The sequence below is a fragment of the Schistocerca gregaria genome, chromosome X (assembly GCF_023897955.1).
Source record: "Schistocerca gregaria isolate iqSchGreg1 chromosome X, iqSchGreg1.2, whole genome shotgun sequence".
Classification (NCBI taxonomy): Eukaryota; Metazoa; Arthropoda; class Insecta; order Orthoptera; family Acrididae; genus Schistocerca; species Schistocerca gregaria.
Genome location: NC_064931.1, coordinates 274,556,689 through 274,582,123, shown reverse-complemented (window position 1 = coordinate 274,582,123; position 25,435 = coordinate 274,556,689). Strand labels below are relative to the sequence as shown.

General features: G+C 39.9%; 1 protein-coding gene across 3 annotated transcripts in view; it reads left to right on the top strand.

Moving 5' to 3' along the window:
• The window catches only part of LOC126297651 (proto-oncogene tyrosine-protein kinase ROS), a 514,014-nt gene that overhangs the window by 353,638 nt on the left and 134,941 nt on the right, over window positions 1-25,435 (top strand). For all 3 annotated transcript variants that reach the window (XM_049988732.1, XM_049988734.1, XM_049988733.1), the window contains exons 11-14: window positions 13,869-14,185; window positions 17,611-17,930; window positions 20,332-20,532; window positions 20,624-20,813. In XM_049988732.1, the coding sequence (XP_049844689.1) occupies window positions 13,869-14,185; window positions 17,611-17,930; window positions 20,332-20,532; window positions 20,624-20,813 (1,028 nt within the window). The remainder of the gene's footprint in view (window positions 1-13,868; window positions 14,186-17,610; window positions 17,931-20,331; window positions 20,533-20,623; window positions 20,814-25,435) is intronic.

The following is a 25,435-nucleotide window of genomic DNA, read 5'->3' as shown; positions in this document are numbered from 1 at the left end:
AAATGAGCAATTCAGGGCTGTGTGACAGGATGGTACGGAGAATGTTCTGTGGTGACACTTTCAAACATTTGTCAATTAATTTCATTTAATAGATTAAAAAGGTAAAGCAGTAAAATAATACTTTCATGTGAGCAATCAATAGTAAGTTATATTAGATAGCCATACATTTAGAGACAATTCCTTTTCAGTAGATGAGCAGCTGGCTTGCTGATAAGATATGACAAACAATTTCTACTAGGCCACTCAGTACACATGTGAACAATAGTTTGACGTGAGGCTTTTGTGACCATAGTATATCACTTTAGTTTCAGATCGGCCTCTAAATACAACTTATATGCTGATAGAGTCTGCTCATCTGAAACGAGAACAATACTGCCCTTTGGCAAAACAACAAATTACACCACCTAGAACCAATTTGATGAAATGATCCTCAATTTCTTACTATATGGCTACCCAAGGCAGGACTTTCAGGTTAACATGAACGTAAATTCCCTAGTAACCTTAAATAAATGACAGCCTTATTACACAAGATACTCCTTACAGAGTAGTATACACATCTTATAAGAAAACTCAGTTTAGAACCCAGTGTCTCATTTAAAATTCCTTAAGGGGGTTGCCCACCCTTTTTGAATGCGACAGATAGGTGATTTTTCATAATTTTTTTTTATCAGCCAAATTAAAAAGTAATGCTAAATCTTATGATATGCTGTTATTTCTTAGACTTTTTTGTTTAAGAAATCATTTTCGTGTCCACGTCGAACAAACCCTGTCACCATTGCACCAAGTGGAAGGACGCCTTGCAGCATGAACAGTGTCATTGAAGGGAATTCACAAAGCCTTCTAATTGGATCTGTAACATGCTAGTTTTGTATAGATCATTTTCAATATATTTTCTGTCAGCATATATAGGGCAATTGAAAATATTAAGTTAAAACAAAATTGTGACATGCTGAAACAAATGTCATGTTTTTTGCCCAAACCATAGAGACAAAAGCGTGAAGTGGAAATCGACTTTTGAAGTTATCATAAGATGGCTATGTATGCTCATAGAGAACTCAATTTAGAATTCCAGCATTAAATTCAAATCAAAATCATATGTACCATTCTCAAGTTACATTTCTTATCTAGTTGAAATTTATGGTTGAGAGAGAAACATGTTTAAAATTTTGGATTACATTTTTTGTAGTTAAATTAAACATACCTTGAGCCAGTGACCCCAAAACCATACTGTAACCCTTCCAGATCTAAAGGAGGTCCTCCTCCATGTTCTTCTTGACCACAGTGATCCTGCAGCCCTCTATGGCAGCTTGTGTTGTCTGCTGCGCTTGCTTGATACACTTTTTATTCACTTTTGTGCAGAAGTTGTAACAGGCTAGTCCAGTCTCAAGTTTGAGCACATTCATATACCTGTAAGGCCATCATTGAAGTTACATGAAGCCACATTGTCTGTGATGTCAACTGTTTTCTCCCCCATTGTAAATGATTTTTGGATATACTTTTTCACAAACTCAATAATGAAGTTTCTGGCAAACTTGGGATGAACACCACAATAAAATAGACATCCCAGAGAACATTTTGAGCAAGAGCAATATATAATCAATTACAGTACTGTCCCTGACAACCAGCACAGCAAATACAATAGACAGTAACCTTAATAATGTCATGTATACACACATGGGAGGCACCATATTACTAAATGCTACCACAATGTCAGCTGTATGTTACAGAACCTGCTGTAATTAGTTATGAGTGCAATGCAATCAGTAGACTAAACACAACTTCATTCCTTGGAAGCATTATCAACTTGAACACAGTATTTAAGTAACACAAAAAGTAGTAGCAGTACTTATAGAGAACTGAGGCAGAGTGTATCTAGCCTTAAATAGACTGGGATCCATGGTGGGCTCCCCACACATCACTGCATTCCTCCTCTCTTAGGGAGATCATGGATTCTTGGGGCGTCCATGTTGTCCTCCTCAACTACATTCTGCACCCACCCATGTCAAACCATACGGCAACACTGGGACTGTTTCAATGTCAACGCGAGGCATTGGCTATGGTGATGGTGCTTGCAGTGCAGATGATACCGATATCAACAGCTGCTCAGGAATAGGTGACAGAATCGCTGATGATGGTGTCAGAAGCAATTCAGGAAATTCTGGTATGGCCACAGAGGACAGATGCTCTCGCCCGCACAGGAGTGGAGAATGGGCAGCAGCAGGTGATGTAACACCTGATGTGGTAGGGCTTGGAGGTGATGGTGTGATATCAGGGGGCACCCAGCCATCCATGTGAAGGTGAAGCTGATCATGGTGCCTCAAGCAGAGACAGTTCTCCACGTGTCACAGAGATACCGCCCCCCAACATCTGGCAAAGACAGCTGGAGTCCATTTAGGGCGATGTCCAAAACCATGCATTTAGACAGCTACATCCAGCTGGAAGAGGCGCAATGGCTGCACAGATTGATGTCCAGGTGGAGGATGCAGGAGGTGTAGCAGTGTTCCTGACTGCCACCCATGGAGTAGCTCTGCCGAGCTCTTCAAGCTGAACGGTGTGAAATAGTATGAAGAGAGAAACCAAACTAAGGCAACGTTGAATGAAGAGTTGGCAACATACTTCTTCATCTGAGTTTTGAGTATACTCTCTGGGCTTCCACCTCACTATTACATTCTAGATGGAATGGTGGGGTGAGAGTGTGATGGATACCATGGGAATCGCAAAATGCTTCAAACTCTTGCGATGAAAATTGGCGACCACTATCGAACACTAACATCATGGGCAAGCATTTGGGTGAAAAAAATTTAGAACAAGGTTACAACAGTGGCAGTTGTGGATGTGGAAACACAATGAATGGCACACAGAAAATGAGAATGTGCATCAACAACCAACAGCCAATAAGCATTGCGAAAGGGAGCAGCAAAATCCACGTGTATACAGTCCTATGCATGAGACGGCATCGTCCAAGGAGACAGTGATGTCTGGGGAGCTGCTGGATTCATCGCACACTGTGGGCAGGAGGCAACCAGGCAAGTAATATTACTGTCTAAGCTGGACCAAAGCATATGTTGACAGGCCAATGCTTTTGTGCATGGTACACCCCAATGGTTTGCATGTAATAAATGGAGAATCTCCGAATGAAGTACTGAGGGGATTACTGCCAGATGGGCCATGTGATCCTTGTCTGAAAGCAGAACACCATTCACAACAGAGAATCGATGCAAAGGATGTAATAATTATGGAGGGGGTTGGACACACGAGAAAGTAGTGAATCCAGCCAGTGATGTTATACAAATGTTATGACCTTTCAGAAAAGTGGGATCCGAAGCTACAGCCTTCACAAGCCATGGGATAATTAGGAAAACCATCAAATGTCTGCTGTGTGGTGACATCACTGTGAAAACAGAGCAATTCATCCTGATCAGATTCCAGGTCTGGACGGGCCAGCAGGTGAGACAAAGCATCGGCATTTGCATGGCCTTAAGGGTGGAAAACGCGGTTTCACAAACCAGCGACCAGCAAAACTGATTCCCTCTGTGCAGCAGCACATGTAACGGGCTACTACCATAACGGTGGTGGCTGGTAGTAGGTGTTTCTGCCTAGAAAAACCTGAAGTGCTTTGACTGATGTAGGAAAGCAACAGAATAGCTGAAACATCTTGATATAGTGGTTTGAGACCCTCACAAGGAACTTCAAACACAAGACAAATCATAGAAGAATGAAAAAAATTGACATTTTTCTGAATTATCTTTCAAGCTGGCTGCTGGGAGTGCAGAAGAAAGAGTACAGAGAATTTGTAAATGTTCCTGAGTGATTCTCCAGAAACTACAATGTCATCCAATTAGTTTGCACAACAAGGCACAGATGCTGTAAGTTCTACCAAATGAAGCTGAAAAATAGCGAGAGTGCTGGTAACACAAAAAGGCAACTGCAAGTATTGGTATAGTCCAAAAGGGGTATTGACAACTGACATACGTTGTTACTCTGCATCTCGAGGGAGTTGCAAATAGGCACCTGACAAGTCAGTTTTTGAGGAATATTAAGCACTTGATAACTTTGTAAAGAGTTTGTCTGGCTGCAATATAGGGTATGTATCTGCTATAGATTGTACATTCTCAAAAACTTTAAAATTATCACAGAGGCGTAACCAGCCCAACACATTCTTTACTATAACTAATGGGCTAGACCATTCACTTGATGCAATAGGCTGAACAATGCCGGATTCCATGAGGTGATCTAATTCTTCTTTCCCTTGTTCTCTGAGTGCTACTGGAACTGGATGGACCCAGAAGAAACAAGGCTGAGCACAAGGTTTCATGGTAAGGTGTGCTTGAAAATTGTTGGCACACCCCAGTCAAGGAGAGAACAAAGAGGAAAACTAAGAACATAATGAATCTAACTGTGTATGTGTCACTGAATTCACTTCATCTGAAATGGTAAGACCAAACAACTTAAAAGCATCTAATCCAAAAAGATTCTGTGTATGCATGTTATCTACAGTGAGAAATGTAAGAGACCGGACTACTGATTTGTAGGTACCTGGGGAAGAGAATTGGCTGAGAACAGGAATACCTGTTTATTGTAATTTACTAACATTCATGACACAGAGAAAAGTGACTGGGAGCCAAAGTAAGTTTGTGAGTTTAACACGGTTATCGCAGCTCCTGTATCCACTTGCATGTGCAGAACCTTACAAAAAACCATAACATCAATAAAAAGCAAGTTTGGCATGACAGAAATAGCTGATAGAATGTTTAAGTTCATATCTGCATCAGGATCATTGTTCTGAAGCAATGCGACCTTTTTTGTTACAATTATGACAGGTAAACCCAGCGTTTCGGGCTGTTGGGTGCTCATTGTTAATGAAACAATAAGGGCAGGATGGGTGTGAGGAAGATGTATATTGCTGTTCACTGGCTTTGTTGGTGTGGCTGCTGCTGGGACTGAGGCCAGCTGCCTTGACGCTGTGATCTGATTGTGTGTGGACTACTGTGACCTTATTTTCCCCCTACGAACTGTCTGAAGCTTAGTGTGGAGGAGAGGGTTGGGTTTCTGATACCTTATACCATGACTCAGTCTGGTTACCTGCTGCTCACAATATGTTGAATGACTGTGCAATAGTTAAGGGGATGGATTTTCAAATTGGAGGGCACACTCTTGCATCACATCATTTAGAGCTAAAAGAATGATAGCATCTATCACCATCTGATCAGCATACAGCTCTTTATGCACATCAGAAATGAAGTGACAATGATGACTGAACCCCTGGATGTCAGCCACCCATGCTTGATAGAATTGATGTGGTTGCTTTGGACAACTGTAAAACTCAACCCGGGATGCATTAACATGGGTGCACTTACAGAAGTATTTTGAAAGAAGCTCACACATTAGATGAAATGTTAAATAAGGTGACCTGAAGATGGCAAAATAAACTGCTGAAACTGGTTACTTTCAGAATAAAATAAAATATCTTAAAGTGCACAGCTGTTGGTAAAGTTTATTTACATTGAAAAGATCATGCAAAGCGATGAGTTGACATAGGACATGATACATGCTTGGCGATATCCATGAAAGTTTTGTTGTGAACATGTCTCATATGCATCCCATTCCTCAGTGGATGCATCATATGTAGGAAAGAGGGTCAGATAAATCATGGAGGCTGCAGAGGGCAAAACAGCAGTCAACACAGGCTGAGGAACATGCTGCCTACACAAAACAGAAGCCAGTGATTGAAGTACCTGAGTTTGATTGTCCAGCATATGTGATCAGTGGTTCAGCGCTGTGGTGAATGGTTCTTGCTGTTTGACCAACCAACATAAAATATTCTCTATAACACCCTCAGCTATTGTGAGAATAAATGGAGGACCAACCAGAGTAGAAATTTGAATGGAGAGCAGAACCACACTCATCTCTAATTATGTTGTAATTGGGTATACATGCAACATGACCACTATACAGAACACAACTTTATTCCATGGAAGCATTAACAACTTGAACATAGTATACAAGTAACATTCAGAACCAAGTACATACACAAAGAGCTGTAGCAATACACATAGAGATCTGATACTGAGTGTACCTTGGCTAGCCTGAAATAGACTGGGGCCTGTGGCGGGCTCTGACAGTGATTACGCACATGCGTGCGCGCGCATATGAGTGCGCGCACATGCGCACGCGCGCGCGCACACACACACACACACACACACACACACACACACACACACACACATTCCTCTGCAGATAACATAGCACTGCTGCATTGCACTGCACTGCAGAACCAACTTAATGTCTCTCTAGGAAGCATAACACTAGAGCCATTCAAGTCATTATCTACAAGATGAAAATATTATTCTAGTTAACTGAGCCACACCATTTCAGACATAACAATGAAAGCTCAAATGGTTCAAATGTCTCAAAGCACTATGGGACTTAACATCTGAGGTCATCAGTCCCCTAGACTTAGAACTACTTAAACCCAACTAACCTAAGGGCATCACACACATCTATGCCCGAGGCAGGATTCAAACCTGCAGCCATAGCGGTAGCGTGGTTCTGGACTGAAGCGTGTAGAACCACTCAGCCACAGCGACTGGCTCAATGAGTGTTAATGTGAAACTTCAATCATGTAAGGTTCTACAGTGTTGTTTAAGTATATACAATTATTTGTTCTCCTTACAGTTCAGCCTTCAAATTCAATTTCCATCAGTCACCAACAAATGAAGTCCATTTAAGTTTGGTGTTAATCCAAATTCCAATGCCATCATGAAATGGAACACCCAACACAGTCCATCTCAAACTCTTTGTTCGCAAGTGGTAATTTGAAGTGTAATAATGTCTACTACGGAACATACCCATTGGACAAACTAGCCAACCACAGGTGACGCTAACTGTGACCTCGAGTCAGTGCTTGTTCATCAGCTCACGCCAACTGACAGGCTCACATGTTCCATGCCCAGCACCCAGGTGCCATTCACAGGTGACACCCGTGTCACAGCAACGATGCACTGCTAGCAAGATGTGCTGTTTAGTGCCACAATGCTGTATTCTGATCTGAGTAATTTGATTTCAAGTGGTAATTTAAAATTTTAAAATGTTACTGAGCGAGTTGGCGCAGTGGTTAGCACACTGCACTTGCATTCGGGAGGATGTTGGTTCAAACCCACATCCAGCCATCCTGATTTAGGTCTTCCATGATTTCTCTAAAACACTTCAGGCAAATGCCAAGATGGTTGCTTTGAAAGGGCATGGCCGACTTTCTTCCCATTCCTTCCCTAATCTGATAGGACCAATGATCTTGCTGTTGGGACCCATCCCCCAAATCAACCAACCAGTCTTAAAATGTCAAAGATATTGAACAGTATTGGATTATAGTATGAAGGCAAGGTAAAATGACTATTGAAGACATGCAAGCTTAACAGGAGGGATCAGTAACTTTACTTCTTTAAACTTGCATGTCTTTAGAATGTCCTGACACTTGAGGATTGCCCAGATATTATCTTCAACAATTCTTTATTGCATATAGTGGGAATTACACACACAAAAGAATGGTGTTTCATGTGGACACCCTGTTTTTCCACGTAATCTCCATCACATTCTATGGCCTTCCTCCAGCTTGAAACAAGGGCATGTATTCCATGTCAGTACCAATCCCTGTCCTGGTGGCAGAGCCAGTGTTTCACTATGTGAATCACCTCCTCATTGTCCTCAAAATGTCTTCCATGAATGGCATCCTTTAATGGCCCAAACAAGTGGAAGTCTAAGGAGGCTAGGTCAGGGCTGTAGTGTGGTTGGGGTAACACTGTCCAACCCTGTTTTGCGATGTGTTGAGCAGTCCTCAGACTTGTGTGGGGCTGAGCATTATCATGTTGCAGCAAGACATCTCCTTGGGTTGCTGTGGCACTGAAGTTGCCAGAAGTGAGTCTGTAGCTTTCTTAATGTGTTGACATATGCTTCTGAATTAATGGTACCACCTCTTAGCATCATATCAATGAGAATAACACCTTCACAGTCCCAGAACATGGAGATGATGAACTTACCGGTGGATAGTTGCTTCTATTTTTTTTTTTTTGGGGGGGGGGGGGGAGGGGGGGAGGGACTGGAAATTCCAACAGTCATTTTGTTTTGGGCTCAGAATGGTGAACCGAACTTTCATCACCTGTCACAGTCTGGGATAAGAAGGCTTCCCCCTCAACTTCAAAACTTTGTAACAAGTCAAGACAAATTTTTGATCCACTGTTAACCCATCTTGTGCACTCTTTTGAATATCCAAGAGAGCAGATAATTGTACCCACACTTCCTTTGCTGATTGACAGATGCAGCGCCAACTGCCAAATCATAATCCATATGATCTTGTGAATGACATCAGCTCGCTGCAACATGTCGGGTGTGACAGCCGTGGATGCTCTCCCTGAGTGCTGAAAATCATGGATCTCTGCTGAACCACCTTCTGATGACCCCACCCTCCATGCCCAATGACTAACTGTACTTCTGTTGACAGCAGATGCTCCATAGACTTTGCGCAAGCGAGTGTGAATATTCCCCACAGTTTCCTTCTCTGCAGTGAGAAATTCAATGACGGCATGTTGTTTGTAATGTGCATCACCTACAGAGGCCATTTTGAAACTGTCCTGCAGCTACATTATCTGTTGTAAGTGAGACTTTAAGGAGACTTCAAACAATACATAGATAATGTTTTGCATTCGTAGCATTGTTTTTGGCTGAGAAAAAGAATGTGATGCATTACTTTCTGGGCAACCCTTGTATATTCACATCAGTGGTGAAACTCGTTGAAACAAAAACAAAAATTTCCTTGGTAGTTACAGGTAATTTGTTAACAAGAAACCCAACTCATTACTGTATTGGAAAGTCTAATTCCATGTTTCCAAGTCATTACATAAGACATCACAACTGCCATGGTAGGCCAAGGTAAGCAGTTCTGCTATGCGGGCAAAAAAGATGCTATTGCTACAAGGATCAGACAAAAAGTAATGTCTTTTTTTCTCCTTAAATAAAATTTGTTGAGCCCATTGCAGTAGTTTCATTCTGCATCAACAAATACCAGTACTTGCCGTTGCTTGCAAAATGACTGACGTTGATGTTCATATTAGACAGCATTCTGTAATAGAATTCTTGAACGCAGAAGGTGAAATGACTATTCACATTTATGAAAGACTGAAAAATGTGTATGATGATGCAACAGTAGATATCAGCACTCAGCACTGTTAGATGATGGGTTCGTCACTGTAACTAAGCTGAAGGGCAAACCCCACTGGCTGCTGAAGTGGGGAGTGGCAGGCTAGTGACTGCAGTGACTCCATACAATGCGAGACAACGGCATCATGTGGTGACCGTTAGGTGACTGTAGATGATTTGTGTCACATTCCCTCCTTCAGCAAAGGCAGTGTGATGACAATTATTCAATAGCTGAGATACTCAAAGGTTTTTGCAACTTGGGTAGCAAGAACATTAATCAACCAGAATAAAGAGACAAGAAAAACAATTACCTCCCAACTCCTGCAGCACTTCCATTTGGAAGGAGAGGAGTTTCGAGAAATAATTGTGACCAGAGATGAAATGTGGATTTATTCTTTTGAACCAGAATCAAAGAGGCAGTCAGTGGAATGGCATCACAGAAACTCACCAAAGAAGAAAAAGTTCAAAACTGTGTGATTTGCAGTACAGTATTCTGCAATGCAGAGGGTGTGATTATGGTTGATTTTTTGGAGCAGGAATACACAATACATTCAGTCCAATACATCAGAACCCTCTAACAGCTTAAAGCACATCTTCAGTGAGTTCACCCAACAAAAGTGAAGGTGGAGGTTCTTCTTTTGGGTGATAATACAAGACCACACAACAGTTGTCACACCACTGAAGAGACTGTGAAAATGGGATGGAAAGTTTTGCCTCATGCCCCTACAGACCTGCCCTGGCCCCATCAGAGTCCCATCTTATGAGGCCAGTAAAAGGAGCTCACCATGGGATTCACTTTGAAAATGTGGAGCCATGAAAACGTCCATTTGTCAGTGGCTTTGGAAGCAGGGCCTTGTGTTTTACCAGACTGGAATACATTCCCTTGTTAGAAGATGGACTGAAACTGGAGAATGAATGGAGATTATGTTGAAAACTCATAAATTAATTGAAAATATTGTGATTTTCAAACTAAGTAGTTGCAAGTTGTATAGGTTAATTAGTGTCTTTTGCAACTGTAATGAAAGTCTTATTAAGGCCAGACAGGGTTTGCTTTATTTTAAATCACCTTCAATGGTGAGATCTTTTGTTGTTTACTGTACTCTTCTTCTTCTTCTTCTTCTTCTTTGTCTTCCAAGTATATGTGTTGGGTTTTTGCACACAGCACTTTCACTGCACAAAATATGTTCATATTTTTGTGTTGGGAAGCGTAACTGTGTTTTGTTTTGCTATGAAATGGTGAGAGGACAGTGGTGAACTAAATATATCCACATTTCTCTGTTGGAAGCATCACTGTCATCTCACCATTTCATGTGTTTTGTTTTACTATAAAATGGCAAGAAGACAGTGATATTTTCCAACACAGAAATGTAAATATATTTAGTGCAGTGAAAGTGCTGTATGCAAAAGCCCAGCACATACACAGTGAAGTAGTAGAAGAAGAAGTAGAAGAAGAATGCAGTAAACAACAAAAAACTTGACCACTGACAATGCCTTAGAATAAAGTGAAATGCTTCTTGTCTTAATATGACTTTCATTACAGTTGCAAAATACGGTAACTAATCTATGCAACTTGTATATTTGCAACTGCAGAAAAAAGAGGTTGGAAAACAAATAAGACAAAATGTACATATACACATTTGATATCCTTGACAAATAAAAATATAAATAAACGAATAAAAAAAAGTAGGGGCACTTCTTTTTGACTGACTCTTGTATTTACTGATAGTATATGATTTTACTTTTTTATGTTGTAATTCATGTAATTCACTGTTAATGTTCCATATTAGCTAGTAGCCTCCTTTTTGAAAATTTATGCCTTGGATGCTATGGTCTATTTATGTAATTTACCTATCAGCATTAGAAACACCATCCCTAATGAAACTTTTGCCTCTGTACCTCAGAGGCAGGTGAGATTTTGTTTTTACCTGCCTTTGCAGAATCCCAGGATGCTGTGATGCATGTATACCAACACATAAGTGCAATGTCATGTTACAAGATAGTATGCCTGTATGGCTGTCTCGCTAGATGTGTGGTGACAATTTAATCAATAAATCACTTAAATGTGAGCTAATTTAGGATGCCTGGAGATCATGTTGCGCTCTCTCTCTCTCTCTCTCTCTCTCTCTCTCTCTCTCTCTCTCTCTCTTTCTCCCTCTCACTCTCCCTCTCCCTCCCTCTCTCAGGAAAACTGATCAGTCATTGTTTCTTATTACAGACGTATGACTCACTCTTTCCTAGCATGCACCTACAGTACAGCATCCACTGGTTTTCATCATTTGGTAAATTTGTTTTATCGTTTTCCTGACATCACACTTGGTCAGTTAACGTAAGAGAGATAAGTCATCTGCTCCACCTGTATGTATAATGTGTAAACATTTTAAATAACCTTTTAACTCTTTGTGTATAGTGTTTTCTGAGGTGAAGATTGGTGACTAGCCTAGCATTAGCTTAAATGGGTCAGGAAAAATGACTGAAAACCACACACAGACTGTCTTGATAACAGCATACAAAACTAGCTTTTACATTACTGTGAGTTGGTGCACTGCTAAAGTAACATTAATGTTTGTGTAACATTAACGTTTCAAGGTTTTTAAATAAAAAAATATTATTAATGTTCTAAATCCTTATTTTTCATGCCTATATATTTATTTCTCAACATAACCACCTTGGTAACGAACAAATTCCTCCCAGTGAGAGCCAGTTTATTGATACCGTTACTACAGAATGTTTGGTTTGGTTGACAGTGCTACCACCTCACCTCTGCTTGCACTGCTTCATTACTATCAAAATGAAGTCCTAAAAGATGTTCCTTAAGCTTTGGAAACAGGTGAAAATCAAATGGGGCCAAGTCAGGGATGTATCGAGGATGTTCAGTGACAAAGAACCCATTGCATCAGTTTGTTGCAGATGTCCCAATGCTCATATGCGGTCTGGCATTGTCATGCTGAAGGAGAAGATGCTTCATGTGTGGGTGCACTCTTCAAATTCGAAACTTGATTACAGCATTCTGTTTCTCACTCATTGACATAGTTATGTTACACGCCACCTTGTTACATGCTAGAATTCAGAGCCATCTAGCAGCAGAGAGCTGCAGATATGTAGACATGGAGAACGAAGATGTAGAATCTTAATAATGTTTGTTTTATTTAAAAATCTTTAAGGGTTTTCACATAAAAAATTTGAGGGCATTCCTTTTCAGCACGCCCTCATTTAAAGCTTCCATAACCTTTGTTACACATGGAAAATGCTGTTTTCTTTGTATTCTCTCCTAATCTGAAACAAAGATACACAGTTGCAGTACATTAAATTAACTATGACCCTTGTAAGTCTTCATGAGTAGCTGCAACTTTGTATGTGATTGTCCAAATAAACAGCACACAGAATCAGTTATCCTGAGAGAGATCTGCTAAGACTTCAAAACAAATGTCACAAGAATGAGACAAAAAATTGTTTGCTGCACAAAATTTATTCAGGGTAAATGGCTACACGACTCACCTGTGAAGGTGTTGTCCATCCTTATTGCATATGAAAGCAGCTCATCTTGTAATCATTTTTCTGAAGAATCTAAGAGGTTGAAGCACTCAAAATCCACAAGCACAAGTATCACAGCAGTTTCAAATATTTCCCTAAAATATGCTGACACCACTAAAGTGTTTGACAATTTTCTGTACAAAATTGCATTAAAGTAGTCTCTCCAGTTTAGTAATGGGCTCACCAATTTCAACTGAAGATTGTCAGAAGTTTGATGAACACAGTTGTGACACACATATTCTGCTGATGGGGTGGGTTAGGCTGTGAAGGAGAATGAGTGAACTCCAAAATATGTGACACAGTTGTCAAAACAGATGGTAAACTGTTGAAAATCTTACAACACAAGACACATAGAATGTAGATATGATGAAAAAATGGTCTACTGAAACTTCAATTCATTTAGACACCAGTAATAGGAATGGACATTGCAAAGGAAAGAGATGAAGTGAAAACATAACTGATTTGGGAAATAATAGCTAGTACTCTGGCCAAAGGAGCAGCAGCTATTACATTTTGAGACATCTGCAACAGAATAAGAGTAAATTTTTTGATAATACCAGAAACATGTTAAAATTAGTAGCAAAAGTAACCTTTAGATATTTTTTAAATTGATTCCTTGATGTATAACATTGTATTGTCATTTTATTTATCTGGTTTTTGACGTTAGAATTGTTTTACTGTCATGGCAGACAGCCAAGTTCATTAGCAATGATGTCTCATTTGTTATGAATTAAAACACTCAGTGGTATTTACTGTGTTTAGTTCTGTAATATAATTCATCTAGTTATGAATCATTATTGTGTTGCCAACTGTTTTGGTAAATCAGAGACATTGTGTGCAAAACATTATTCCTCATGCATGGCTAGAGTGATTTCTTTGAAAGACCTTGTCTAACTCAGACAGAAATACTTCATGTCTGTTTATATTTGTGTGAATTGTTAAGCAGTAACAGTTAGTCAGTAATGGTCCAACTAACTGTAGCATCATTATCAGCAATAATTACAGTGATATTTGCTATAAAAAGTCCACAGATTCCTCACACTGATTGTTAAACAACGTTTTTTAAAATTTTCTTAAGGCACTAATATTCCATTTAAAAATGTTATGTTCTATGCCATAATATATGATATGGATTTTTGGTTCAATAGGCATGAAGTGTACGATTTTCGCTACAACACCCAACAGCCAATGTTTCAAGATGTGGTGTCACTTGCTCGGGCAAATGGCTTATTCTACTGGACCAATGGAGTCCAAATATTTTCTGAAGAGTATCATAGAGAGACAAATAGTTATTATCATTTTGCATTTCCTGAAGTGGATCACAGATATGTTGCCGTCTGTGTAGACTTACCATCTACACAACCAATGCCAGTTCCAGTAAATCCACCAACAAATGTTCAAGCCGTTTTAGGTACAGATATTGCAAAAGTGTCCTGGCAGGCACCACATCTGCTTGGAGGGCAAGGTAAATATGTCTGTATATATATTTTTTTGCAGTTATTAATTTCACAGGAAGTCTGTTTGTCTGTATCTCCATTAAATTGTGTCACACATAAACATCACATTATTGTCATGATGTACTTGTTGTAAATTAAGGAAAGCAAGTAAAATATGCATTATAAAGTAAATTTTGTTTCATGTGGTACCTATATAACTGGATTTGTATTGTCAGTAGACAGTTTACCTATGAAAATATTGAAATAAAATAAAATTTTCACATATCAGTAATACAAACTGAAAATGTTCAATTTCAGCTCTAATAATTAATATAATCACTCTGAAGACCAATACAAATCTCATGGTGAGACCATGTTCTGTTGGGAACTGTTTTTGTTGATGTCTATGATTATAGTCTTGTCAGAGCATTTTACAACTCTTGTAAAGTTCACAGACAGGGACAGCGTTAGCCAGACATCAATAATAATATTCTACAAGTGTTAAATAGGATGGTTATCTGAAGCCAAAGCTGGCCACTTCATGTTTTAAGTTCCTCAGAGAAAAGCCACCCCAAATAATTACACTTGTACCTTGTGCATATTGAATAGGTGGTAATGTATTCTGGATTTGTTCCAGGTCACTTTCTTCAAGAACATATTTGTAGAAAAACTGAAATTCATTTACAAGCATGATTAAGTGGCACTGCAGTTTAATACTGTGTGCCAACCAGGCCTCAAACTAAGAACCTTGCCTTTAATGTGCAAATTCTCATAAGTTGATCACTACAAGTTCTAAGTTTGACTCCTGATTTGGTAGACAGTTTTAATGTGGCAGGAAATTTCAAATCAGCACACATTCTGCTGGGGAGTTAAAATTCCTTCTGGGAAATGACACTGCATTTGGATCTAATACAGATCTGATCAAGCCTATTTTATTATAGCTGATAATGGGAATCACAGTTTGTTCATGAGACACATTACCTTAACTGATTCATATTTCTGGTGTACAAATGATCATGGAATGAGCACTTATCAGTTTTGCAGCTTCCTATGTTTGTGGCCTGGTTACAGCTTTCAAATTGCATTCTGCAACAGGTCATTGCTGCCTGCTAGTTATCAGTTGTGTTTTTGTTCACTGTTGCACTACATAAGCACTCTGAGACAAGTCTTGGCTGTGTAAACAGCCAATCTCATTATTCCAACATATGTGCTAGCACACCAGTTCCACAACTGCTAAACTGCTTGACTTTGGAATGTGTCCCCATATTTTAGTTTATATTAGTTTGAAGTGGTTGCTTTCCTTCTGGATAATTTAAAATGTATTTAACATTTTCTTTTCATTCCTTAAAATACGACAAACAAAGGAAGATTTTCATAGGTAAACAACATTATCATATATCAAAATGATATTGGAAAATCCTGAGAGGAATGAGTAAAATGGGTTCATCATATTGTTGTGGTCCTGAGCAGTCAGTGAGAGAATAATCTTGAACTTGATCATTTTAGCTCAGATGTAATGTTCAAATTCCTGGTTATATACCTATCAAGCATGTGAAGAGTAAGCTACATTTATGACTCCCCTGATTGAACTGACTAAATTGTTTAAAGATATTTACACTACTGCTCTGAAATCATTTCACAAAAGCTGGAATATTCTGATATCCTTTGAAATTTATGTAGATGTTTTGATATGTTTCAATTTTTGTTTATTTTACTGGAACAGAAACTGTCAAGCACCAAGTTTAATTTTATCTGATTAACAGAAGTTCATCTCATAAAATGAGTGTAATAAAGTTCAGATTTTTGTATTTTCTATTTTAAATGTATAGGTGTATACACTCCTGGAAATTGAAATAAGAACACCGTGAATTCATTGTCCCAGGAAGGGGAAACTTTATTGACACATTCCTGGGGTCAGATACATCACATGATCACACTGACATAACCACAGGCACATAGACACAGGCAACAGAGCATGCACAATGTCGGCACTAGTACAGTGTATATCCACCTTTCGCAGCAATGCAGGCTGCTGTTCTCCCATGGAGACGATCGTAGAGATGCTGGATGTAGTCATGTGGAACGGCTTACCATGCCATTTCCACCTGGCGCCTCAGTTGGACCAGCGTTCGTGCTGGACGTGCAGACCGCGTGAGATGACGCTTCATCCAGTCCCAAACATGCCCAATGGGGGACAGATCCGGAGATCTTGCTGGCCAGGGTAGTTGACTTACACCTTCTAGAGCACGTTGGGTGGCACGGGATACATGCGGACGTGCATTGTCCTGTTGGAACAGCAAGTTCCCTTGCCGGTCTAGGAATGGTAGAACGATGGGTTCGATGACGGTTTGGATGTACCGTGCACTATTCAGTGTCCCCTCGACGATCACCAGAGGTGTACGGCCAGTGTAGGAGATCGCTCCCCACACAATGATGCCGGTTGTTGGCCCTGTGTGCCTCGATCGTATGCAGTCCTGATTGTGGCGCTCACCTGCACGGCGCCAAACACGCATACGACCATCATTGGCACCAAGGCAGAAGCGACTCTCATCGCTGAAGACGACACGTCTCCATTTGTCCCTACATTCACGCCTGTCGCGACACCACTGGAGGCTAGCTGCACATGTTGGGGCGTGAGCGGAAGACGGCCTAACAGTGTGCGGGACCGTAGCCCAGTTTCATGGAGACGGTTGCGAATGGTCCTCGCCGATACCCCAGGAGCAACAGTGTCCCTAATTTGCTGGGAAGTGGCGGTGCGGTCCCCTATGCCACTGCGTAGGATCCTACGGTCTTGGCGTGCATCCGTGCGTCGCTGCGGTCCGGTCCCAGGTCGACGGGCATGTGCACCTTCCGCCGATCACTGGCGACAACATCGATGTACTGTGGAGACCTCACGCCCCACGTGTTGAGCAATTCGGCGGTACGTCCACCCGGCCTCCCGCATGCCCACTATACGCCCTCGCTCAAAGTCCGTCAACTGCACATACGGTTCACGTTCACGCTGTCGCGGCATGCTACCAGTGTTAAAGACTGCGATGGAGCTCCGTATATCACGGCAAACTGGCTGACACTGACGGCGGCGGTGCACAAATGCTGCGCAGCTAGCGCCATTCGACGGCCAACGCCGCAGTTCCTGGTGTGTCCGCTGTGCCGTGCGTGTGATCATTGCTTGTACAGCCCTCTCGCAGTGTCCGGAGCAAGTATGGTGGGTCTGACACACCGGTGTCAATGTGTTCTTTTTTCCATTTCCAGGAGTGTAGAAATTTTTCTTGTTTTGTTATCATATTTTATGTTTGTGATGATTTCATTCACTGTAACAAGTTATCCTTGAAGAGAACAGTTATAAATATATGTTTTCTGTACTCGTATTTTATTTAGAGGTGATGTTAGTTTTACCTTCCCTGAGGAAAATAGAAAACTAAATGTTTTATTGTTCTGCAATGGTTGTTTACAGGGAAAGGAGCATGGCAGAACTGGTCATATGAACTCCATATTGAAGATGTAATCCGTAATGTGACAATATTCAAGCAAGGAATTAACACTACTTCCTGTACTGTTCAAAATTTAGTGGGAAATAGCAAATACATCATCAAAACTGCAGCCTACACTAGTGCTGGAAAAGGTCCTTGGTCATCAGAGTTTAAAGGGAAGACACTGAAATCTCGCACTGATGGGAAATACCCATCAGTAATCTGGTCTGCTGCAGAGGGCTTGCTAAAATCAGATATTATGGGTGAAAATGTAGAGACTTTGGTACACAAATCAAATTTGAAGGTAAAACTTACTTCAGTGCTCTTTTACAATAAAAGATTTCCTTAGTCATTGTATTTATTATTTCTTTACATGTGTTATCAATATGAAGAAGTTTATATCACACATTTTCAGTGGCTGCAAATCTCATTTTGTATCTATATCACTGTGTCCCAGCAAGTTGTGATTAAGTGAAGTTGTGTGTTTGAAACCCTACCTCTTTCCTGTGCTCAACTACTTGACATCCATCCATAAACAACTAAACTTCATTGAAAAATGTAACTCATCAGTTCTGCAAATTTTTCTTCTTCAAACAGAGCAAATAAATAATAGTTTCTTGCTACGACAAATTATCATCTACACACATCAAAAAATGTTTTGCGTCACCCTGGTTCCCAGAACTCCTGAAGATAGACATTGACTGTGGACATGTTATCACAGACACAGTCCCTTTGACTGTTGAGAGATGTCACTGAATCTGCCCAAAGATGTAAACAACCATGCATGAGTAGTGACTATTAGATGGAGGGGGTCCAACAGCCGATCAGTTCCAGCCTTTCCACCAGGAAGAAGACACACTGCTCATGTTGTCTGTAGTTCAACCATGCCTAGACGGCCAATACCGCGGTTTGATTGTGTCCACATTGTTACTTTGTGCCAGGAAGGGCTTTCAACAAGGGAAGTGTCCAGGCATCTCAGAGTGAACCAAAGCGATGTTCTTCAGACATGGAAGAGATACAGAGAGACAGGAACTGTTGATGACATGCCTTGCTCGGGAAGCCCAAGGGCTACTACTGCAGTGGATGACTGCTACCTACAGATTATGGCTCAGAGGAACCCTGACGGCAACACCACCATGTTGAATAATGCTTTTTGTGCAGCCACAGGACATCATGTTATGACTCAAACTGTGCGCAATAGGCTGCATGATGCGCAACTTCGCTCCCGACGTCCATGACGAGGTCCACCTTTGTAACCCCGACACCATGGAGTGCAGTACAGATGGACCCAATGACATGCCGAAGGCACCACTCAGGACTGGCGTCACATTCTCTTCACCGATGAGTGTCACATATGTCTCCACCCAGACAATCGTCAGAGACGTGTTTGCAGGCAACCCGGTCAGGCTGAATGCCTTAGATGCACTGTCCAGCGAGTGCAACAAGGTGGAGGTTCCCTGCTGTTTTGGGGTGGCATTATGTGGGGCTGACGTATGACACTGGTGGTCATGGAAGGTGCTGTAACAGCTGTATGATACAAGAATACCATCCTCCAACTGATAGTGCAACCATATCGGCAGCATATTGGTGAGGCGTTCATCTTCATGGACAACAATTCATTCCCTGACCATGCACTTCATTCCCTGACCATGCACTTCATTCAGGATAACGACATCACTCGATTAGAGTGTCCAGCATGTTCTCCAGACATGAACCCTATCAAACATACCTGGGATAGATTGAAAAGGGCTGTTTATGTACAACGTGACCCACCAACCATTCTGAGGGATCTATGCCAAATAACCGTTGAGGAATGGGACAATCTGGATCAACAGTGCCATAATGAACTTGTGGATAGTATGCCACAATGAATATAGGTATGCATCAATGCCAGAGGATGTGTTAATGGGTATTAGAGGTATCGGTGTGTATGGCAGTTTGGACCACCACCTCTAAAGGTCTCGCTGTATGGTGGTACAACATGCAATGTGCGGTTTTCGTGAGCAATAAAAAGGGCAGAAATGATGTTTATGTTGATCTCTATTCCAGTTTTCTGTATAAGTTCCGGAACTCTCAGAACTGATATGATGCAAAATTTTTTTTGATGTGTGTAATTGATTTACTATAAGAATCTGATACCAACAGTCTTCCCTTTGTGTATCATAGTGTGTATTCTAGTGGTATTATGTGTGCTGTGTGATTAGAATTCCACCGTGAAGCAAAGAAATTATACAGAGAAGGAACAATATAACATACTAGACAGTTGTTGGTGGAGTGTAAATAATGCAAGGCATGAAGGTAATGACTTACCATATAACTGAAACACTGAGTGATTAATGGACACACAAATAAGTCTGAAAACAATCTTCAGCTTTTGAAAATTGTTCTTCTTCATAGTTAACTAATACAAAACACACACATAGAAATGCATGGCTACATTGACCCATTAGACTACGATGTCTAGGTGCTGCAACACCTTTATCAACTATCTCTGAAGAAGGACATTGTCTGAAAGCTCAGCAACATTTCAATCACATGTTTTTATGTGCCTGTCAACCATGCATCACCTCAACTATACAGCGAGTGTTTACTCCCTTCATTAGTAGAAAAATATAAACAATATACTACTTCACACACATGTGTTCTATTTTTATAGAATTATTTTGGCATGATTTACATTGTTTAAAACTTTTTCATGGTTTCAGGATGAACATGGTGAATATCACATCACAGACATTGCTTGGTATGATGATAAACTGTACTTAGTTACAAATACAACTCATGTTTATTGGTTCAATTTAACAAGTCATAAGAGAGGAAAAATAAAGGAAATTGATTCCGTTGGGAGTATTGCTGTAGACTGGTTGGGAAAAAAGTTATATTGGTCCAGTCCTAAACAGCAGTTGGTAAGTGTTAGAGAGTCACTGAATTCGTTTTGAGCAACAAGGTTTGACAAAGATATCATTAATATGTGACAATGCATACATTATATTTCAGATCATTAGAGGAAACCTGAATGGTACTCACCAGGAACCATTACGAATTCTTACAGTAGCAAAGGAACTAAATATTGATTCTGTTCATGCTTACATTTATTGGTCAACAGGTCATTCTGTTGAATGTTCCAGGCTCAATGGTGAAGACAGGCATTCATACTATCCTGCAGAACTCTTTTCTGGAAAACAAGGTATCCTCTGTATTCTTATGCTGCTGTTATTAGTGTAGGATACAATCCACATACAGTCTCTGTAATTAAAATAAGTAATGATATATTCCTTTGTGTAGTGTGTTGGCAGTGTAAACAGTTTAGTTGCTGACAGTTCCCTGTGATAACTGCTGTTATAAACCCAGTGAAGCCGGCATATGACAAAGGGGATGTTAAGTGTACAGTATTAAATGTGAATGTTGTATGTTTTGTTTGCCCTTTAGTATTGGTCACTGTTACCATATTATATGGTTTTGTATGTAATAATTATCAACATTACAGTGAATACCATTACTGTTTTACGCAGTTACAGGGGAGAGTGGACTACATTATTTGATACTGTAGCACAAAACAATGTTTCTGCTCATGAATTTCTGTGAAACGGATATCTGGTATAACCAGAATATGACTCAGAGAGTTTAGTGGCAACTTAGTAATACTCTGTGTAGTGACTGACAGCTTCTATTTTAAAAGCTCTGAGCTGACAAATAGCAGAATATGCAGACATGGTGTATCTGGTGATACCTTGAGTAGGTTTCTGTCATGCTACAACCATCTGTTATACATTCAATGACTGCTAACCTTTCCTCTTTAGTACGGTGAATGGTAATGTGTATTGATATTCATTAAAAGTATTAAAAAATGGCTGAGTATGTCAGTTAGCAGGTTAGAGGAAGGCAATGGCATACCATCTCCAATAGGACATTGTAGTAAAGCACTGTGGTCCTCAAACCAACCTTTGGGTTGAGGACAGCTTTACTTTTTAACACACTTTGGTGTCTCATTCACTTCTATTGCCTGACACCAATACTCACTGCTCTAATTATGATATTAATACCAGCCTCAGAGGAACAAAGCCTATCTGCCAAGTATAACACTGTACTATGTTTGTGTTTTATCCAGATACTGCTCAAGTTGTTGGGATGGTTTTTCCAGCACAGTAATTAAAACCTTTATATACCTCAACAGTTGTTGCATCAGACAAGGTATGTGTTTCCCAGTGTTCTGAAGAGGATCGTTTTTAGCCCAATACATAAAAAAAGATCAAAGGAGGAAGGATTTTTGAGTCAGTGGTGCTGGTACAGCTTAGTGCATTTTTCACAGAAAACAATTTCCTTGCAGGACTTCAACATGGATTTTGAAAAGGCTGCAACACCACAATTTGCCTCAGAGTTTTTGCATAAGTAGGTATCTGACGGAAGGACAGAATAGTGTGGGCATAGTTTTAGATCTCAAAAAATCTTTTGATGTGGCCAAACATGCACACCTTTTGCAGAAACTGAGAGCATACAATGCAGTATCGCAGACACATCTCTTGAACACCTTTCCATGCACCTAAAAAGCCATAAACAATGCAAAGATAAAAATTATCAAAATGGAGTGAGAATAATCAACATTCAGTCTATGACTGAAACAGTACTGCAATACTGGAACCATTTCTTTTTCTTGTGTATGTAAATGATATTTTACAGTCTTCTAATTCTCATATAATTGCTTATGCTATGACAGCTTTGAGCTGTTTTATAGGGACAGTGAGGAATATGTAACATTTTTCATCACATGGTGCATCAAAAGTGACTAAATATTTAGTAACCAAGACCTGGAACTCTGTATTACAAAATCACAGGAAGCAGGTGACACACATCACAGATGCGTAGAAAATATTTGTGGAATTTCAAATACAGGCAAAGAAGGTTGAGATGTACCTGGATAACAAATTTTGATAGAAAATCCATGTATGCAGGAGAATAAGCAGTCATTGCATTTGCTTAGCCAACTGTCCAAAACTGAGTGTAATAAAATGCTGAAAACAGGATACTGTGGGACAGTTTTCCCATTTACAAGTTATGGAATAGAGCTGTGAATGTATGCCACTGATGTGCAGTTGAACAGAATGCTGGTGCTACAAAAGAGCACTGTTAGACAAATAGACAAAGACCTGTTGTGATGCTCTTGTCAAAAATAAATAACTCTCTGTATACTCATTGTGTATATAGTGACTTATAGTATTTTTTTCCAGCCACCATAGTGACACATACAAATGTTGTGATGTATATAACCTCAACAAAAGAAATAAGCACAGTTTTTACAGAAAAAGAACCAAATTAAAAGTAACATACCTCAATGAGGTACAACAAATTGCCAGAATCCAAAATAGCTCATACTGGGTATCAGTTTAAAACAGAATTAAAATGTTTTCATATAAATGTCTGTACTGACCAAAAGAACTCTTTTTTTTGTACACATATAGTGGTATTTACTATACCCTTGTAAACAATATGGCATGTGCAATAGTTATCGTGTGACAACTATACACAGAAAGAAATGTAAATAAATAAACAATTAAATTCTGTTAAGAAATATATCATTTCTGTGTGGTTTGCAAAACAATGCCTCATAAACTACTGTGGCAATATGCAAGCACAGACCGAGCATTTGAATGAAGAATATCAGGACTTGCTGGATAAAACACAGAAACCACTGAAAGTTAAGTTAATGTGGCTTTATTCAACTTAAGAGCCCAATAGAACTAAATCAAATCATATTATGCTGTATATGTATTCACTGTCATTTGCACCACACAAACATGCAAATGGAACCAATTGTTTGCAGCTTTGACAGTCCTTTTCTAACCTAATCTTCTCAAACTTTAGTAGATAATATTATCTCCAACTACTGTCAAAGAGCTTGTAAATTACCTGAATGTTATGTTTCACTACTTACATCATAATAAATAAATAAAACTTTGAAATCTCAGTATGTACCCCTGTGTTGTATTGCAGATTCAGATTTTCTGAAAAAAAACTAACTATGGTGTTTTAACATTTTTTCATTGTGTGATAGATGGTGCTGTAATTGACAGAAACCAAAAAGGGTTAAAAACCATTGAAAGATGGTAATATCTCAAGCAAAATACATTAGATTAGGAACTCCAGAGGTAGAAAGGAAGTTATTCTAAAATGATTATTGAGGAATCCATTTTTTATTGCAGAAAACTTGATTCTACAGAATGTAATATACTATTTTGTCCACATTATTAGCATAATTTCTCTTACAGATAATACTTGACTTTCAATAACCAGTGCGGATTCTCCACTGACTAATAATGCACATTCTGCCAATTCAATTGATTATTGGTGTTGTATCCAATTGCAAAAATTCAAGCAGTTTTGTAAGATGTCCCCATGTACGTCTTGACACAATAATAAGTGATGTGGATGGAATTCATGTTCATGTGCCATGCACAGAACACTTACTCATGGGTTCCCTGAATCTCATGCAATGTGTCAAGGAACAATATATTGCGTGTTTAAAAAAACAGTTTCTCACTAAAGAATTTAGAATAACTTTATTTCTTACCTCCTAGGATCCTAATCTGTTGCACATTTATTGAGTATTATCATATGAACAGATACTCATCTGCATTGAGCTTCTTCCTTCTTCTTGTAGACAGAGTAAACAGCTTGTCTGTCACCAAAGTCCCATAACGAACTTCAGCAAGGAGTCCAGTACTCTCTGGTATACTCCATGTATTCCAACCCAAGATGTTAGCATTTGGAAAAGCTTCAAGCTCACCATAGTCTGCGTGGTTGACCCATACAACTGCCAAGATAAGCCGTGTACTGCCTCCAAAAACCGCTTGAACATCAGAAGTGAGCTGCTTTCATAGTCCATGAAACACATTTGGACTTCCCATCAGTTGCCCGTGAAAGGTAAAGGTCCAGAGTTGAGTCTTGGTCTGGCACACAGTTACAATTTGCCAGGAAGTTTCATATGGTCACATAATTCTTGGAAGTAATGGTACTTTACAGAGCAACCATGGGACTGTTGGAATACTACAATATGCCCAAATAATCACCAAACCCATGCCAGGTTTCGCTCTTTAGATGTCAACTTTGCCAGAAGCTGGAAACAATGTCAAACAAGATTCATCTGACCAAATGACTTTGTTCCAATGCTCCATAGCTCAGGTTTTATGGCTTTGGCACCATGTTTTGTGAAGTAATGCAGATACACTTGAAAGCTGTGTGCATCAGCTGTGTGTTGTCATCCGAGAGAGTGAGCCATGAAAGAGGAATACTGTGGGCTTCCACAGTGGCTGCCTCCACTTGCGAGTTCCTATTTAAGCCCTGCCGTGCTACAGTTGCACTCAGTTATCATATTATTAGTGCTCGCATACCTTTGCCTTATTTTATTATGTTCAGCGTATGTTATGGTGGTTGACGTAAATGCCACAGTCTAATAAAGTTTTACTAAAATTCTTTATTGTGTTGTGTGTCCAATTTACAACACCAGTGACTAAAAGTCTGGGATTGCTCTCTGCACACTTTTCTTTCTCTGGTTGATCCTCCATTGCATCGACAATGTTTGATGGTGCTACTGATGAGTTTTTACGCCAGTTGGTTGATCAGCAAGGGGTTCTTACTGTGACATTGCATCATCTCAGTCAACAGGAGGAGGCGTTCACGATAGCATGACACATTCAGACCCAGGTACTGCAAACGCATTCCTCTGTTTTGCCCAGTTTGGGTCTGTCTCAATCTACATCGCCTGCCTCATCACCCCTTGTAACTCCTGTTTTCCGTTTGCTACCCTGGACATTT